Source organism: Dermacentor silvarum, chromosome 1 (genome assembly GCF_013339745.2).
Source record: "Dermacentor silvarum isolate Dsil-2018 chromosome 1, BIME_Dsil_1.4, whole genome shotgun sequence".
Classification (NCBI taxonomy): domain Eukaryota; kingdom Metazoa; phylum Arthropoda; class Arachnida; order Ixodida; family Ixodidae; genus Dermacentor; species Dermacentor silvarum.
Genome location: NC_051154.1, coordinates 101,414,510 through 101,434,614, shown reverse-complemented (window position 1 = coordinate 101,434,614; position 20,105 = coordinate 101,414,510). Strand labels below are relative to the sequence as shown.

At 44.9% G+C, this 20,105-nt stretch overlaps 1 protein-coding gene across 2 annotated transcripts in view; it reads left to right on the top strand.

Annotated features, from left to right (window-relative positions):
* Positions 1-10,981: 10,981 nt before the first annotated feature.
* Positions 10,982-20,105, top strand: part of LOC119433738 (titin-like) — a 74,560-nt gene continuing 65,436 nt past the window's right edge. Inside the window, exons 1-4 of one of the 2 annotated variants that reach the window (XM_037701001.2) lie at positions 10,982-11,195; positions 14,592-14,622; positions 16,380-16,659; positions 18,690-19,173. In XM_037701001.2, coding sequence (XP_037556929.1) covers positions 11,108-11,195; positions 14,592-14,622; positions 16,380-16,659; positions 18,690-19,173 — 883 coding nt within the window. In that variant the 5' untranslated portion in view covers positions 10,982-11,107. The remainder of the gene's footprint in view (positions 11,196-14,591; positions 14,623-16,379; positions 16,660-18,689; positions 19,174-20,105) is intronic. The other variant, XM_049671687.1, reaches the window with a different exon arrangement.

Below are 20,105 nucleotides of genomic sequence, written 5' to 3'. Positions count from 1 at the left end.
TTTTCATGGTTTACACGAGAATAGAAGGCCTGTAGAGTCAATTGTGCACTGCTGCCGTCGTGTCCACAAGTTGTCGCGTCACCTTTGGGCAGATTTATGAACTGTTTATAAGCTGTTACTTGCCGCAAGGATTTTATATCGGGTTGTATTATGGCCAATAAGCGACGCGCATGCCACGACATTTGAGTCCACTCGTCAGTTGAGTCCAAGCTAACCAATGCAAATAATAAAGCACGGAATGATTTTCACATTTGCTCGTCCTAGCTCAAGTTTCGTTCGCGCTCTCGTTTTCTCTTTTACGTCCATGTTTGCGTCGCTTTAGTGCAGGGTCACGTGTTGGGCCAGCTTTTGGAGACGAGAGATATAACAGATAAAACTTATAAAAGGCAGAGGAAGGTGCTGAGGTAAAGGGAAACAATTTATGATAATTCAATTTATGATAGGGCAGTGCCTGACAACGCGTATAGTTACAGGATGAATTTTTCATATGAAGAGTGAAATGCCTGCAGAAACCATTGAGTGTATATATTATCGAGCATAATCTGTTAGCAACCTCCATGGTTAGCAGTTAGGGCTCTTTTTCTTTTTTTTTTTTTTTAAACCTACACTGGCTACACGAGTGTAGCTAGTGTAGGAAGTCGTGTAGAAAAGTGTAGCTCCGCCCACCTACACGAAGCCATTTTTAGCTGTAGTGTAGTGACCTTTTTTGGTCAGCCGACTGTTGGCCACAGCGTTTTGTAGACTGCTGTGGCCAACAGTCGGCTGACCAAAATCGGTGCCGTGTCGGCCTAGTGTGAATGAGCCTTGAGCGCACAACGGAGCCTGTCAAGCAGGCGTCGGCGGGGTTTTGTATGCGTGCAGTTCTCGGAGGCTATGCTTTGGTTGGAATAGTTTTGTTGATCCCCGTGAGGTGGCGCTGCAAACATTATCGTTCACTGCAAAACATCGTTATTTTGTTATTATTCCTACAGCTTCTGCTTTACTTTTTGTTGCATTGCATAGCAACGGAAGCAAGTATTAAGTAGCAATATAAAGAATAAAAAAATAAACGCATGAAGTAGTAAAAAGAACGGGAAAACATTGTCTCCTGCCGAGATTCGAACCCCGGTTTTTTTGCGTGGGAAACAGACATTCTACCTCTGAGCCACGGTGGGCTGTGTGCTACCGATCGTAGCGCCCCAAGCGGCGTTACGGTCGTTTGGCTTCACTTTTCGAAGCTCGTTCCGGGCACTCTCCAATTCTAGGACACTCTAGCCTGGCACTACACTTGCCTACACGAGCCTGCACGAAGTGCAGATAAAAAAATAGCCCTATTATTTCGGAGACAACTGGAAGCAGACATGAAGCAGCAGTTAGCAGTAAACATAAACAGACTTGACTACAAAAGGACGATTGGAAGGTTGGTCACACAGAGCACCTAAGCGAGTCGCGTTATGCATAGTGTGCGATCAGGTTGGTCGCGTACATGGCCGGAGATGGTCGCTTTGGTTGAAAAGCGACTGTTACGGGTCATTTGCTCGGTGCTCGATCGCCGATGTGAACACGAGTGTATAGCCGTTCCTTATCACAATCTGCCTGCTAGACAACATCCAAACCTAGATAGGTTTGGATGTTGCAACTGCGCCTGTGGGAAGAACCATAGAGTTAATATAACTGACTCAGTATATTACGGTAATTACTATATTATTACCGCAGTCAGTATATTAACTCTATGGGAAGAACATAGGAGTAAAGTGGCTAGAACATGAGTAATAGGATTATGGGGGAAAAAAAAAAAAAACGAACAAACTATGGATTTATTCAACTGATCACGTGCTGGGGCATAGCCTCCTGGCCACGGTGCTCCTGGCTATGGCTGGGGACATATTCTCGGACGGTCACTTTCGGTTTCGGAGACCATATATGTCGGAGACAAAACGTTCAGGCGCTCGAATCATACAACGCGCCGTGTACGAACAATGCGCCGTGTCACTCCGAGAATACGTCCACTGAAAATGGCTATTGGGCCATATTTTCAGTGCTTAACACAAATTAACCATTTCTGCGGAAACGCTATGCACTTCCAGTTTCTCACTTTCACCGGCAAGGCATTGTAGCATTGGGCGCGTTAAGTTAGCGCGCTCCGAACTCCAAAGGAGCACGCTCGAGTGCGCTCGAGTGCGACGCCTTCGGAGCTTAACTTAACGGCGATTTTCGCCGACTGCTTTCGGGCGCACGAACGCGCCGTCTGGCGAATGTTGTGTTGCTTCCGCGACCGCTATCGCATTGAGCGCGCTTTTTGAAGATGGCGCCGCCGATAAACACCATCCTGCAGTTCTTGATAGACGATGAAGAGCTAGAAGAACTTGACGCGCGGCGACGAACGAAGCAGCAGCGACTTATGTGCGCGATGCAAGCTGTTCGTGCTGTTCTCAGAGGATACCCTAACAGAGGATTTATTTCTGCTCCGCGGTATGCTGACTGATGACTCATTGCCTATCGCAAGAGGACAGAAAGCCTTATGATCCGAGGCATCCAGGATTATGTGATCAACCTTGTGCCCAGATACACGGACACACAATTCAATGAGCAGTGCCCCAACATCTTCCATGATAACATGAGAACCTGAAGAAGTCATACACATGAACGTAGCGACGAGAAGGCGCCAAACTGCGACTGTCCGATTGCGTACCTGAGCGTCTGGCTAGTAATGATCGGGCCGTCATTTTCGGTTCGTGATAAGCTCAAACCGCGCCAACACGCGAAGTTCCCGATCATGCCTTAGAGCAGACGCCCGGCTGCGCAGCGGCGGCAGGAACGAGTGGGCAAGGAGCACGGACTTGCATAAGTGGAAAGAGTCGGAAACACGTCATTTTTCCGGAAGCCGTAGCAGGCGCGCGCTCTCGCGCACCGTTTCCAGGGTGGAGCGCGTAGAGCGCGCTCCGTAATCACGCACCGGAAGTCACTTTTTAGCCGTTAAGTTTAAAAGAGCGTGCTCTGCTGGCTAGAGCGCGCTCGAGCGCCTTAACTTAACGCGCCCATTGTCATCGCGTCTAGGAATCAGGCGCGAGACTAAATACCGACCACAACATCGCCCAAAGTTAGCGGTATAGAAAACATCATGCTGGCAACACTGGGCTGCTCACCAAAACTAGCTCTTTTCTTAGCGTGCGTCTAAATGTCGTACAAAAATCCCTCACGTGACCAGATACTAGGCACCTAAGGACACGATCATTTAGGGACTTTTGAGAAGGCGCGATGGTGGCGCTAAAAGTGACGACGGCATGGGATGGCGCGTTCGTTCTCGGCGTGATCGTTCTCTGGCCCGCGCCGACCGCGCGTTGTTCAACATTGCGTGTGTGATTGTGCTTGCGTTGCTTGTGTATTTGTTGTAGGTTCTGTGTTACTTGGCGGAAAGCCGTGAGTAGTGCTTGTGTGGCACTGCGGCTTGGCCTCGGTGAGCTCTGGCAATAGAGAACCTGCGTTTTGTGATCCGTGTTCCTTGACAATGCGGAGGTGGTGACGATTGAAATGTCGAAGTGGCGTAGCGCCTCGGCAGCGCAGTTCAGCGAACCGCGATGTGGCGTCGCCGTGTCCGCCTTAGCATAACGGACGTCGAGGGATGTGCTGCTCTCTACAAGTCACAAAATGTGACTGCGTCGACCGCCCACGGTTCAGCGCTGAATGTGTGGTTTGAGTACTGTGCTTGAAACGAGTGGTGCAGCTGTGGTGCCCTAATTCGCACAATATAGACGCGTGCTTATGTGCAAAAAGGGCAACAAATCGTATCTTAACCCGCTGAGGCGATGCTACAATGTCAACAATGCCGTGCATGTTTATTATGATGGTAGTCTCTACAGCAAGCAAGCGTGCACTGCAGCTATGCTGTGAATATAGCCTCAACTCGAATGTGGCGTTTGCAGAACTCTGTTTGGTTCTGCTTTCAAACAAGCTGTATGTTAGGATTATCACTCACTGCTCACATGAGACATGGGAGTCCATCGTGTGGGTTGGGGCTCAGCACGAATGTGTGGTGAGGGGGTGTGGAGTTGGTGGCTGTGTCAGGTGCCTCACTGAATTTTGTCATTGGAATAAGCTCAATGTAGAAGGACACACCCTATACTTGATGGCTCACTTTCACGGATATTGCCTTTTTTTCCTTGAAATTTCCAGCCTCAGGACGCGCCTCGCATTATATTCGGGTTCGTGACACATATAATCACATTAAATTTTTATTTAGGAGAGACCAAAAGCCGCTCGTTGCATCATATTTTGTGGTCGTGTTACTTGCATGCAAATCCAGTACTTTCAGTGCCTATTGACTGACTGAGGGGTGCAGGACTTTGGCAGTGGTAGCAGCACCAAAGCAGCTGCCCAAATGGTATACCCTATAGTGTTAGATTTCTTGTGCACATGGGTGTACTGTGAAAACACGTTAAAGGAATTCCACAGTTGCTGCAGCATCACGTCTGGATCTGTGGATCACTGAGCGGTTGTTTGATCACATGTCTGAATTTCTGTTGTCACTGAGCAGTTCTTTGATCATTAGCTTAGGCTGTCTGTTTTCTACATATTATATTACAGCAGTGGCGTCAGAGTAGCTGCAAAAATGGGATTTTGCTGTACAATCGCAGATTGGTTGCTTTTTCGACTGTTACATTGCTCTATTTGCTGCAACTGCCGCCAAATGTTGCTTTACCATGTCTGGTGAATGCCTTGAACGTGAACCACATTTGGATGATGCTTGTGAAAGTATAACATACTCCTTGCATGCAAAGAAAACTATCACACCGGTAGGTGTGGTGGAGTCACTGATGAAATAGAAGTTGAAAAATGAAAGTTCTCGCAAAATCTGGAAGTGTTCATGGCGCTTGCCATCAATAATGTGTAACAATCCAAGCAAACATAAAGATAACCTACCTATCCTGAAGAATATGAAGTGATGCTTCAAGTTGTCAACTTAAAGCTTGATATACTGGTGCCAATCAAGGAAAGAGTTGAGATTATATAGAAGGATTCAGTGCAATTCATGTTTAATCAGCTTGGCAATCTTGTCAAAACGACCAAATAAAATTGTGACTTTTAAGAGATTGCCATGATAATGTGATGAGGTTGCTGGCATTATTTGGTGCTTGGGAAACAAAGCATCACAGGTATGTGGTGATTGAGCTTCTCAAAAAAAAAAAAGGAAATTAGGTGTGCCACTAAAGATATCTAATAAATTGAACCCATAAACCACTGAAAGAAGTTGAGTGTGCAAAGGCAAATGGCTACAGCTATATTTGCACAGTAATAGAAAAGTTGTAATCGGGCTGATGGTGCACAGGTGATGGATGTATATTGCATGTTCGAGGGCTTAATTTTTCATGAGCTACTCATTTTTGTTTTCCTGTTTTGTTTCCATGTGCCTTAGTGAGCGGAATGCCTGACTGCAGACTTCCGTCATTATGTACAATTAATGAAAAATAAAGTAAATTGTTCTATGGAACTCTTTTTTTGTAACTTCTGTTCAGTTGCAAATGACGCAGTTTTCCCTACTCTGCACTGAATGGTGAAAGGGGGGGAGGGGGGGGGAGCGCATGCAGGCACCCTTATACTGGAGCTTTGGGGCGCTCTTACCATGGTTGCTCACATGCCCATTTTTCTGGCTGTAACAACCTAGAGTCAGTGCACAGGTGTTTTTAACGTTCCACGATTAACTTGACGTCACTATGCACAAAATTTAGATTACGACAGCCCAAGATGGCAACTGCCATGAACTGAATATAAAATTGCCTATAAGCATGCATTGTGCAATTGAATGCCTGTGAATTCTGTAATGCCACTTTCATGAAATTGACTGGCATGGTTTGCTTGAAACTGAAAACATGTTCGATCCTCAGTTGTAGCAGACTCACTTCACTATAACATATTTGATAATGCAGGTGCAGATTGTGATGGAATTGATGCGGTTGTTACTCTTGGTGAGAATCATTCATGCGCATTAGAAATTATAGCTAAGGCTATATATACATTACTTCAGTTGAGATCGACTAATGTTGAGATAGAAGCTCAGCTGTGGCACATAGGTACAGGCGAATAAATTTAGAAAGAAAAATTCTGGCACAACCCATTTCACAATGATGCCGATGCTAATACGATAGCATTGAAACAATGTAAAGACATTGTATTGCCACCACAGAGATCAGTCATGTATGAGTCGGGCTCCTCTCTCACGAGTCCCTCTGGACATGCTACGCCTGTTAGCAGGGTTGCCGCTAAGTCGGTGCTTGACATTCGATTCGAATCTGCCCAGCACCTAAGAAATTTTTTTTTTTGTCATTGATGAGCGGCCCGGCCCATACCTCGTGACCTATTTTTGTTTCAAACTGGGTGTCCTCAGCACAACAGCCCCAGTGCTCTACCCCTTATACCATGGATTACCCAGTGACCCAAGTTTACGGAAAAATGGATAAAGACCCGGACAGACAGGAAGATAGGATATTCCACACTTTTCAGGGTCTAAGAACGATAATTCTAGGCAATATACACAACTGGCCTGTTATGGATACGTTGCTGGCATTGCAGGAGAACAATTTACGATTTAGAGCTTCTATTGGTAAAACCACAACAATATACACAATTTTGATTTCACAAGAAACAGTAGTGCTATCTGGTTTATGTATTCATCTACGTCACAGGCTCCAGAAGGAGTATTGCGTGGAGGGGGGAGGGCATCGCATAACAAAGGAGCGAAAAAGTTATACAACGTTAGAAATATAAACAGCGACACAAGATCAACGCAATAAATTAAAGATAACAAATTATAAAATCGTGAAGTAAAATTCTACCATTAGAAAGCTGGGTTATACAGTGAATAGTACGATTGCATATTTACATAAAAAAAGTTACATACACCAGAAATAGAAACCACTTGAACACTACCCAAACATACTGATTTTTTGTCTGAAGGTTACAGTATTGTTAATGTCAGCAATGTTATCGAGAAGACCATTCCAATGCCTAATGGCACGTGGCAAAGCACACAAGTCAAAGGCATTAGTTCGACCAAAAATGTGCTGGACGCTAAGGCGATTGTGCAAGCACCTAGATGTGTGGGATGGACAAACAAGAGGCAAGGTGGACGACTGCTCACTATTAATGATTTTATGTAGCAGACAAAACGACACTACATTCTGGCACGATTCCAAGGATGGTAGTGACAATGACAACATAATGTTAGATACGCTCAAATATTGGTTGCAATCCCTGGCGATTAAACGTGCAGCACAGTTTTGGCTATACTCAAGAATGCGGATTAGATATGTCTGGTGAGGTGACCAAATTGAACCTACCAATTCTAGTTGGGGCAAGAATAATGTTTAATATGCACGCTTTCTTGTGAAGGAAGGAGCAGCATGAAGGTTGCATTTTTGAAGATTGATGATCAAAGCACTTGTGTATATGGAGGTTAATCGATAGTACATACAACACTGCCACAGTGCAGTCAAGACATTGCAGCAGTGAAAAAAATTCAGAGCACTTATCAAACAAGGACATATATGCAAACAGCAACACAACACACATGGAGATGAGATGCAGTGCAACAATGCCCTTGTAGCCTACAATGTGTGGTTACTCAATATTTAGAAGCAACGGCACTACCACTAGGGCAACTAGAAGTGTGTTGTGCACGGGTGACGAGTTGACCGTAGTAGCAGCAGAAGGCACAGGCTGTGAATTTGCGGGGCGATCAGCTGTTGCGACAACAATGAACTGTAGACTGCCTAGGTTGAAGGGAACACAGTACGTTGGTCTGTTGGCTCTTCACTGATGTTGCGTAAGGGCCTATAATTGGTGCAGAAAGCATGTGGCCATCCATGGCTCAATCACAGTTGTAAGGTTGTGGGTGCCGACATTGCTCTTAAATTTTGCAAGAATGCGGGCATGGCCAACTTGGTCGTCTGCAGTTTCACTTTTCTGTCACCACCAAAGAACACTGCCACTGGTGGAATTTTTTGGTAGGCTTAACATCTTTTAAAAGCACCTTAAAATAACATTGCCAATAATTTGTCATCAAATTGACAAAACACAAAGAACAGACCAGCTTAGCTAGCCTCCCCATTTTGCAAACAGAATAGCAACTCACTTTGAAGAAAATGGGCCCACATTGTCATCATGATTACTGAGGGCATGCAAAGCGTGGAATGCCAGATTGGGAGCAGTACTGGGGCACTCCTGACAATCGTCTCATGGTAGACATTGTCTTATAACACATGCTAGGCATGTATATATGCTACATGTTTTTAATGTGAGAAAAACTGCAAAGCTGGCCGGCAGCATATCGCAGCACCTTCGCCATCGGCGTCTGTCAAGCAAGGACTGGTTACGTAAATATTATTGCGTCGATGCTACCGAATAGGGCGGGCACAGAGGCGCCGCTCGCCGGTTCGCGAACTGGCCGTTGCCAAGACGCCGACGTGAATTGGATATTTCGAGCGTCTGCACAGCACGGATTTCACGGCGGTGTGCCACCACAGCTGCACCACTCGTTTCAAGCATACAGCACGAACTGAGGCCTCATGGCGTTCTGCCACCACAGCTGCGCCATTCGTTTCAAGCACAGTACTTGAACCACACATTCAGCGCTGAACCGTGGGCGGTCGACGCAGTCACATTTTTATGACTTGTAGAGAGCAGCATATCTCTCGACGTCCGTTATGCAAAGGCGGACGCGGTTCGCTGAACTGCACTGCCGAGGCGCTACGCCACTTCGACATTTCAATCGTCACCACCTCCGCATTGTGAAGGAACACGGATCACACAACGCAGGTTCTGTATTGCCAGAGCTCACCGAGGCCAAAGCCGCAGTGCCACACAAGCACTACTCACGGCTTTCCGCCAAGTAACACAGAACCTACAACCAATACACAAGCAACGCAAGCACAATCACACACGCAATGTTGAACAACGCGCGGTGGGCGCGGGCCAAAGAACGATCACGCCGAGAACGAACACGCCATCCCATGCCGTCGTCACTTGGCGCCACCATCGCGCCTTCTCAAAAGTCCCTAAATGATCGTGTCCTTAGGTGCCTAGGATCTGGTCACGTGAGGGATTTTTGTACGACATTTAGACGCACGCCTTTTCTTAAATCCCCACCAGAACACACCAGTGTTGCCAGATCTCGTCTTGTGCGGTTCCCTAGATTTGCGAGGCGGAGATGTCCCTAGTGAAGTCACGCGACTGCGTGCACGCTCGCCTTCTTATCGCCTCCCCCTCCTCGTACGTGCGTGCGCCAGATTTCAACATGTGTGCCCGCAGGAGATGAACGTGGGCGCAAGGTTTACACTTGCAGCTTATTCTGAAGAGAAATGAAACTATGTTGCATTTATTTATGAGAAATCTAAGGTAGCACGTGTAACGACAGGGTAGGTGAGCCTCAGCTAGGCGACTGCATATGGCCACGGCCGTCTGGTGTTGAGCGATCGGGCAGTGACGAGACGCGCTCTCGAATCGTTCTTGACGCCTTTTATACGCCCCCCCCCCCCCCCCCCCCCATTCTTAAAATTATTTTCTGTTACGTTAGTCACTGTCGCACTCTTCAACATTCACCTGATTTTTGAACGGCGTGGCGGCGCCTAGCATTCCTATATATTTTTTTTCTGCTTGGACTTCGAGGCCATTCACCTACCTGCCCTCCCACCTGTTTGTTGTGGCGGTTTCTTAGCTTCCCTGGTCCAGCCCACCCGTCCTTGACATATCTTGCTGTGCGTAAATCAGCGTTCTGTAGGTCGTTCGATCTTGTTGATGCTCTAAACATTTAGCAAATGTAATGCTATCTATTCCGCAAGGCAGTTGCTAAGCTTATGGTGGTGCAGTTTATTTTGCAATCAGCATGTCATCAGCACTGCACGGTTCCAGCTAGCAGGCTGACCTGAACCGATTATTGTAAAAATTTTGCACGTCTGAGAAAACTCGATCTCGGTTCCGTTTGTGCATTTGCATATTCTGCATCTCATAGCAGCACACACTGCGCGACTTATCGATTCACAAGTTCAAATAAAGTCAGCCTATAATCTGCGTTGACAAACGCGCTCACGATCTACAGGTGCATTGCAACAGTCGCCTACTTTTTCGACCTGCCACGCGGACTTCCCGTAGCTCTAACCGGCAACAGCTTACTGGTTCAAGAAAACGGAAAGTTCATGTTTCTAACGTGACTTTTTGGAATCATGAGGTTAGTGGGCGCACAGATGTGAACAGAATGCGCAATTTGAGAACATAGAAAGAGCCTGAAGCATTACGGCGGAGCGAACTAAATTTCTGGTCAAATAAACACACACACACAGGTTAATGCGACCAACCGATTCCTTATCACGCACAATCGACCACTTGCATAAACAAAAAGGGCCAACAATCGTCGCCACCAAGACGATTCATCCAAATGATCGCACATGCCACACAAGACATAAGGCATCGCCGAAGATGAAGTCGTTGATTTAACAATCTACGCGTGAATTCATGTGAGCGCTCGCGAAATAACGCAATCCTGGCTAAAACAAACAAACACAGAAAATAATATAAACAGAACAATGCGCATTGGCGGGTCCATCATTAATCATATGGGCAGCAGCGAAAAAATATGCACAGCGAGTTTCACTTCGCCTGTTCAACTGGTCGACTTGACTAGGGAATTTCGGCCTCCATTCTGGGTACATGAAAGAGCAAGTTGAAAACTACTCCTCGCGCATGCGCAGAAAGAGCGGAGAATTCCAGTTATGATGTGCAAGTGGGATTTAGTCGCTCCCAGGAATCAGTGTCTATGTCAGTGTTGCTGATTTTGTGTGATGGCGGCTGCGTCCGTGAACTCCGCAGATCGAAAAAAAAATATTATGCAAATTTCTACTCGCTTTCCAAGGAAACCATTGCATGTTTAAACACTTCGATTGGTAGACTTTCCATTGGGCTACAAAAGAGGTCTCTTAAAAACGGCAGACTTCCTACTATCATCATTTTGCGCTCACTCCAGTCGCTGGCGTTCAGAGTATGCAATTTTTGAAGACGCCGATACCCGCGACGCGCGTTCTTGTTCGTTCGAGCTTGTATTAACTGCCGTCGGCCTCGGTCTGCAAGAAAGGCAGTTGAAATGGGTGACTGGGAGTATAACTGCCCTAAATACGTGAACCTGGCCTCGAGCGCTGAAGAGAGCGTTGATCAGCTTGAGCAATACTTTGGTGGGTAAAGTTTTTCCGTATTCTTGCGTGAGAAGCATTCAAGAAAATTGTGTGTTTACGTGTGGCAAGCTGCAAGTTGATCAACTTGCCACACGTAAGCAGAGATACAGTTCACGCGAATATCGTTTCAAATAGACATGCTTCCCGCAGTGCATGCTTCTCTGTACTGTCTGTGTAGCGCAGTTTATTGTCTAAAGCGCGGGAGCTTCGGTTTGCGCTTGCGCCTTTTACTAAAAGTGTTCGAGCAATAAAGACGTTCGCAGTGTTGTGCGTTAGCCCACCTCCTTGGTTGGCCGCCTGGTAGTTGGTTGGGCCCCCGTGGCAAACGAACCATTGTTATGGTAGCCAGCCTACCTTTGTTAAGCGGGAGCTACTTAAGGCATGGGAAGCGTGATCAGCAGAAATGGCCCATTTGGAGGCGCTATTTCGAAGCGATGGCATGGATTCGAAGCGATACAGAACTTTCAAGCAAGAAATTGCCAAAGTAAATATCTATGATAATTCTAGGGGAAGCTCTTTGTTGTTTGAAGCCAGGACGGGAGTATTGCGGACTAAAATGTACCGAGTCAAGCACCAAGGTATAGACACGTTGTGCGGTGCGTGTGGAGAAGAAGAGGAAACGGCTGAACACCTCATACTTTTCTGTAAAGGGCTTATCCCTACAGTGCAAAGCAACGGGGCTGATTTTTTCAAAGCGTTGGGGTTTAGGGACAGTATAGGCAAAATAGACTTTAAGCGGGTAAAAATAACCAAACGGAGGTAATCTGATTGGTGGCTAAAATCAAGGCAGGGGTGAAATTCCGCCCACCACAAAGTACAAAATATGTTAATAGTCATGGCTAGGTGGCGTATGCCACCGCCCGATTTAAAGGGTTCAGCCTCATCCATCCATCCAGGAAGCAGTCATCTCCAAACATGCCCGCCTAGGTAGGCAGTTAGGAAAAAGCACTCCGGAGCGACCATGCTAGGAGAACTACACTGAACACTTGTGGCGGTGACTTTGTGGCATGTGAAGCTGATGACAATCTATAAGAGCAATGCTGGTTGATCAGCGTGTGTTGCAGTGGTGTTCAAGCTATCGTTCTCAAACGACTTTGTGAACATTATAAGGCTACCGATGGTTTAAATGATTGCTGTTTTACGTGATCAAGGCGCGCGATCAGGTACACCCTTGCAGTGTTTTAATATCGCGCTAGCATTTACCGTACGGTGCTTCAGCAGCCGTGTAACGGTAACGGCCACTGAAGCTCCGAAAGTCCCTAGTTTGACTTTCGGCAATGCAGTCCTGTGCATGAGATCAGAGGTTCGAGCAAGGTTGGAAGTTAAGCAGCGAGAGGTAGGTAGGCTTGCTTTGGGAGCACACGGAAATACACCAAATCGGGGGGTACAGGGTGACATGGGATGGACGCCATTCGAGGGCAGGGAAGCTAGCAGCAAGATAGAAATTGAGGAGCGATTGAGAGAAATGGCAGGAAAGCGGTGGGCAAGGAGAGTTTTCAGTTATTTGTACATGAGGAATGTTGACACAAAATGGAGGAAGCTGACCAGAAAATTGTCAATCAAATATTTGGACTGCAGGAGGGATGCAAACCAGGAAACAGCGGTTAAGAAAAAGGTTAAAGAAACAGAGAGGGGTCTATGGAAAAAAGGGATGCAGACGAAATCAGCACTGGGAACATGCAGAACTTTCAAGCAAGAAATTGCCAAAGAAAATATCTATGATAATTCTAGGGGAAGCTCGTTGTTGTTTGAAGCCAGGACGGGAGTATTGCGGACTAAGATGTACCGAGTCAAGTACCAAGGTATAGACACGTTGTGCGGTGCGTGTGGAGAGGAAGAGGAAACGGCTGAACACCTCATACTTTTCTGTAAAGAGCTTAACCCTACAGTGCAAAGCAACGGGGCTGATTTTTTCAAAGCATTGGGGTTTAGGGACAGTGAAAGCAAAATCGTCTTTAATCGGGTAGAAATAACCAAACGGAGGTTATCTGATTGGTGGCTAAAATCAAGGCAGGGGTGAAATTCCGCCCACCACAAAGTACAAAATATGTTAATAGTCACGGCTAGGTGGCGTATGCCACCGCCCGATTTAAAGGGTTCAGCCTCATCCATTCATCCAACGGCGAGGGGCACTCCTGAAGCGACCAACGCAGCAAACATCGTTCAAACTGGAAATCGCTTTGCGCGTCTGCGCCCGCTGCCCCTCGCCGCTACAAGGCCGCTGACACGCCGTGCGGTCGGCGCTTGCGCAATATTATTTAAAAAAATCAGTAGCCCCACTCCTACCTCGATGCCATGAAGTGTGCTTGCCAAGTGCGACCAGTTCTTCTTGCGTCTTGCTACTTTTGCTTATTGTGATGGGGGTTTCCGCAAACATGGCAATGTTACTGTCGAAAGGCTGGCATCATAATTGCTGAAACCTAATTATGTGTCTGATTTGTTGCCATGCTTTTTGCGTTTGCGCTGCCTTCAGTGATATTTTGGACTTCATACAAGAAGCTTTAATTACTGGTCAGAACAATACGCAGAAACTGCAGAGTGAGTTATGAGAGACACCGTAGTGGAGGGCTCCAGATAAATTTTGACTGCCTGGGGTTCTCTAACATGCACCTCAATCGAAGTACACATTCGTTTTTGCATTTCGTCTCCATTGAAATGTGGTCGCTTCAGCTGGCAATCGAATCCGCAACTTAGTGCTCAGAAGCAGAACACCATAGCCACTGCAGCAGTTTGAAATATTACTTGAAATTGTCTTCGAATCGAATAGGGGAGGGGGGGGGGTCGCTATTCATAAATGCGGATATTTTTTGAATACTTTTCGAATTTCTTCAGACATCAACTTCATGATTTCATTTCAGAAACATCTCTTTTCTGTTATGTGGATCACTCATGCTGCACATATAAAGCAGCGTGCATTGTCACAGCATCCCTACAGAACAAAGTCAGATAATTTTTTTAATAAGCAGTCAACATCTTGAGTTAGAAAACAATTAAGTATTTATCACATTTCTAGGTCAGCAAGTCCTCGTATACTTCATTTAGCTTTGCTCATACTCTGAATTGTGCTCTTAATTTTCCACTGACATTATGTTTAATGCCTCTTTTGGGCCCCTTCATATGGTAAGCATGAAATCGATCATCCAAATAGCACAATATTTAATGTTAAACCTCAGAAAAGTCGCAAAGTGTAAACAAATAAAATTCTCACCATTGGGTGACACTGTTCTCTGCACCTACGACAGCCATATTATCCCTATGCAAGTGGTGTCTTAGAACCTTTGCAAAATCTTGCAACCTTGCGAACCTTGCAAGGATGGTGATGGGAAATTTTTAGCCATGCTTATCATGCACAGTGATTCCCATGTTTCTGACTAGTCTCAACGTTTTATTTTACAGAGGTTGATCATGAAGAGGAGCAAACCTTTAGGTATGTTGCAAAGGAAAAGAGGGGACTTGCCAGCAGTACTGGGCCAGTTTAAAAGTGATTAGGTTGTTTATTCATGAAGAACTGCTTGCTGCAGTAAATTAAAAAAGTGAAGCAAGAAGCCGGGTTATGCAACACTTAGTTATGCAACTGTCTTTGAATAAGCTAGTATTAGAAGACGTCTTGCTTGATGCTAAAATTAGCATGGCTCGAATGAAGATGCAGCCAAAAATTAGCAAGTTATAGCACTGAACCCCTTTTTTGTTGTTGTTGACTTATACGTTTGTGTTTTGCAAAGGATGATCAGTTATTTTTATGTAGGAGTGCCATTGGAAATGGAACTACTTTTAAAGGCTGAACCAATCTGTGAAATAAATTCTTCTCCACATAAAGTTAATACGCCTCTATACACATGCTATAGGTAGAAGCTGTCAGTCTACAAAAACATGGAACAGGCAAAGGAAAAGCACAAACAAAACTTTTAGGTCAAACACTACTACAGGGTGTTCAAAATTAAGCTTTATGGAATTTTTAAAAATAGCCTGTGGCAGGTAGCATAATTGTTATCGTTGAGCTGGGTTTTTTGAAGAGGTGGACATTAGTAGCATGATGGAATCGAAACCCATATTCAACTAATTAACAAAAATTGACAAGTGAACTACTTGGTTAATTACATTACGACACATATTGCAATTTACAAATTGTAGCCGGTGAGTTGCAAGACGCATCAACTTTAAATGAATTTCCAGGATGATACCAGTTTCGAGATATTTCCCAAAGTGTAGGACGAAATACATGGTTGTTCCAGTTACTTTTGTGCTTCAGTGTATAAAACGGCATTTTGGTAAAAAAGTAAGTGGAACAATGCATTTTTACAAGTTTGATGGCGCATATCTCCAAACTTGTGTCATTCTGGAAATTCATTCCAAGTGGATTCGTCTGAAAAGCTCACCGGCTACAATTTGTAAATTGCAATATGTGTCGTAAAGTAATTGAATAAAGTAAATAATGTTTTTTTTTAATTAGTTGAATTAGTGCTACTAATGTCTGCCTCATCGAATAACCCAGCTCAACGATAAGAATTATGCTACCTGCCACAGGCGATTTTTAAAAATTCCGTAGAGCTTAATTTTGAACACCCGGTACACAACCAGCATTCACAGAAATGGCTATAAAAGCAGGATTTTGCGGGGTGTAGAAGGTTTTACCATAGATGTATGGAAATAGTGCATAGAACAACGCATGTACAGAGCTGACATTTGTTTTGAAAAATATGGGAGCAAAGAGATGTAGTGTTATGCAAAAATGCCCGTGTGCGTGTGTTGTAGTGCACGTTAAAAAAACCTCAGGTGGTCTAAATTCATCTGGAGCCCTCCACTACGGTGTGCCTCATAATCAGTACTGGTTTTGGTATGTAAAATCCCAGAGAGAAAAAAAAATGTAATGTTGCCTGCTTATCTTTCTCTGAAGTTGCTATGGCTGCTTCCCTTGTTAACCCAAGTAATTTCCTGTAATGAGATCATTATGGAAAGCATGCTGATGCAACCTTCATCTTCCTAATATGTAGCAGGTGATTCCTTCGTGTTGTTTTTGTGGACTAGCTGTATACATTCGAGGGCAATCTGATGTGCCCAACGGGCTGGACATTGTCAAAGGGAGGGCTACGTGTGGCCTGCAGGCTCTATTTTGTGGGTCTGCTGTATAGACTGTACTATCAGCCTACGAGAGTGAAATTCACTTACCTCATACTTCTCTTGTAGAAGGATGACAAGAAGTGCCTCTGCTGCACTGGCAGCATCAGCTGGGGCCCCAGCTGGTGCTCAAACTCAGCAACCAGGTCATGACAAAGCGACCAGGAAACTTAAGAACCAGCACGAGCCGAAAGAGACAGAATCTAACCCGGTACATGAGCTGAATGCCAAATCTGTGTCCAGTACAGAGCATACTTCGAGTATTTTAGTGAACTCTGGGAAGGAGAATGATACTCAAGGAACTGCCCAGGCACATGTTGCTCTGAAGAAGACAAATAAAAGTTCAAAGGTATGGTGCCTGTACTACATACTTAGGCATAAGCATGTATCGCTAAGCATGTATCACTCAACTCCATGTGTTCTGTGGAGCTTGAAATCTACTTAGAATAGTGACAGGCAGTTGCTTGCTTCGCCGTTTGTTCGACTTGTTCTTCGTGTCTTTGTGATATGAATTCATTCTTAGAGGTGCCCTGAGCCTTGCTTAGGCATTTCAAGTTTTTTAGGTGTTCGTATGGTGGGCCATAGAGTTGTCTACAATAATTACTAGAGGGAACTCTGGCGCTGCGATCGTTCAGCCACCATGGGAAGGATGGGTATTACGTGGATTTGTCGGATATTCGTGCTTGGGGCTAGAGACATTCTTGTGGCTTCGTTTATTACGCTCAATCTGGGCCTAAATTGGACAAAGTTTCAAGGCAATTTATACTTTTTGAATGCAGAAGGTAATAAGACCCTGCGAGCACGCATAATAGCTGCTAATTGCAGTGGTTCTGCTTGTCCATGCGTCCGTGGCGTAACGGTTTCAATATCGGGCTTTCGTGGTATAGGTCCTTTGTTTGAATCCTGGTGTCGAACAATTTTAATAATGTTTGTTTAATTATTTATAACGCAGTACTTTCTTAAAAATGATCACTTGCAAAGTCACAAAGCCATTTAAAGCCAGAAAGACGAAATTTAGGCAAATCCATGTACTACCCATTATTCCCATGCTCGCTGCAGCGTGCAGCTCCCATAGACACTAGCCCCCCAGTTACCTCTAGTAATTGTATGAAACTCTGTGGGATGGGGAATCATTATGCTGATTGCAATGTGGCTTCATTCAGCTGTTTCCATGTGTTGAACATGAGCACAGTTCTTCCTTCTGGATTTAATGAGTAGCCCTTTTATATAGTTATTGTACTCAGAAATATGTGTTGCGAGATCAGGAAATTAGCATGTGCTAGAAAGCTGAAATTGTTGCAAGCAAATGTTGCCGGGAAGCTGCTGGCATGGAGTACCACTACGTTAGGGGAGGCTGCTTTGTAGTAAAACTATCTAATTTTTGATCTAACTCGACACTGCAAAGGTTAGGAGTTTTAATGTCATTTCTATGTTAGTTTTCAACTTTGAACACAGAAACCGGCTGCCCGTTTGATTCGGGAGCATATTAGAATCGGACAAATACTGTCAAGTAAGTCAGTGCTGTGTATTGGCGTTTTTTCTGCATCTTGTCCAATTTGACCCGCTGAGTAATGCGATCAATTTCGTTGGTCCCGCTTGGGTCGAATTGAGGGAAGTTGACTGTATTAACAGGTACCAAGGGGAATGTTAACTTCATTGCACACTACGATAATGAAGCATGAGAACTGCATGCGCTGTCTGCTCTGTGTCATATACTTAATTTGACACTTGCCTGAATTTTTGCTTGTGCTGTCTTTAGTAAATTTTACTCTGCAAGAGCTGAAAATTTATTTCAAGGTAATTGCAACATTTGGAATCTTTGTAAGAAACTCGAATACAAAGCTATTCTTTTTATGCGAGCACTACTTGGCTGTACTGGATTGTGCACTTTATACTAGGAGTATCATCACGTAGGGATAGTTTACATAAGTTTAACTTTTTCACGTTCAGACATGTCTCTTGGGTGTCATGTGAAATGTCACATGGGTTTTCGTGCATATCGCCAGCTTGCGTAACTTGAAAGCAGCCTTCAGGTAGATAGTTGTGGGCTTCGTAAGCATGAGTAACACTTTGGGAGTAGCATCATTGAAGCTTGAATTCACTGTGTCTCGTTGCTTGATGCTCCTGTCAGGTCTGCTGCTTTTTTTAGAAAAAACAACTGAAAACTTAACCCCATATGCAGCACTACTGCAGTGCCTAATTGTCTTTATGGTCTGCAAAAACATTTCCTTGCACTCCTTACATTGGACAGCTGGTGTTGCATATGGATTTCTAATATTGTGCTGGTTTTATATGACTGCCAAGTGTTGCTCTTTTTTTTTTTTTTTGTTTATGTGTCTCAGAAGTGCTTAGGCATCATTATGATGTGTCTTTGTTTAGGTTGTTTATAGCAAACAAAGGCACCCTCTTCGAGTTCGCAATGTCATTGCCTCATCCTGCAACATTGCCCTGAGCAAGCAAAGAGCTTCTGCTGTGAAAAAGGCTTCAACTTCTGTGAAGATGCGCACTGTATTAGTAAGAAAACGTCCAGCTTCATCAGCAGTAGGGAAACGTGAGGCTGGTCTGTCGCTGAGAAAGGATGTAGCCACTTCCGCAGTAAATAAGCATGTTCATACAGCAGTGAAGAAATCTGTGCCTCCATTAGCTGTGAAGAAGCATGTAGTCCCTTCATCGGTGAGACAGCATGTACATCCCTCAGCAATTGGGAAGAGTGCTGCTGCTTTGTCGGGCCGGAAGGGTGCCAGTCCTGCACTGAGAAAGTCCACAGCTCCTCCAGCAGCACAGTGCCAAAGTTTGGCAGAATTTGTGGGCAAATTCCACAGCAAGACACCAACAAGGTTTCGACGGGTTCCAAAGGACCCAGGTGAGTGGTTAGCAAATAAGTAGATGTCTTCCCTAAAAGAAAGCTCTGTTTCTAAGTTTTCATTAAAAGCACTGGCTGCAAGGTTTAAACAGTTACTCATCTTTTAAAATTTTTTGCGCTATGCTGCTCCGACATGCACTTTGCCCTTGTAAGAGTAGTTCTTGGGAAAGAGCTCCTCATGACGTTTTGGTGAATGAGCACAAGGTTGCAAGTTCGATTCCTGGGCTGCTATGATTGCATTGTGACAGAGGTGGGCTACAAAAATGCTTGTTTACCATGCTTTGAGTGCACGTTAAAGAGCTTAGGATAATCTAAATTAAATTTAAGCCCTCTGCCTCCCTCCTCTGGGAATAGCTTCAGGACATTTGGAATAACTGAATTCAACAATTCCTAGCTCTCGCTTGGAGCTTGTGCCCAAGCTGTTTGCTGATGAGCGGCTTCTTACTCTGTCATCAAATGCAGCTGCATCATGTTGGTAATACATTGCACATGTGATGCACATTAAGGAAGAGGAAATTGTGAGGTATGGGGTGGGTGAAGAGCTACAGTGGAGAATGAGTTTGAAAAGTAGAACTGTAACGTCGGATCCAGCATTCAGTCCCTCAGTGACTTCAGAAAAAGCAACTTTTGCAGTATCCATTCCTCTTTTTCGTTTCTGTCCTTGTTTTTCCATGTGCAAACTGATGACACTTGAAGGGGGCCCTGCAACTTGCCACATAAGCTTGTTGGGCGGCACTGATAGCATCCTCATAATGCAGCAATATTGTGCACATAATTTAACAGACGTTATATTGATCTCTGGTGCTATGATCATTGATTAAAACTGTAGTGTGCACTTCATATTCGCATGGTATTTCGAGTACTGGGCCGGTATTTTGTAGCAATGCCGTTCCGATGCTAATGCCTTTTCGCACTTTGTCAGTGGTCAGAGG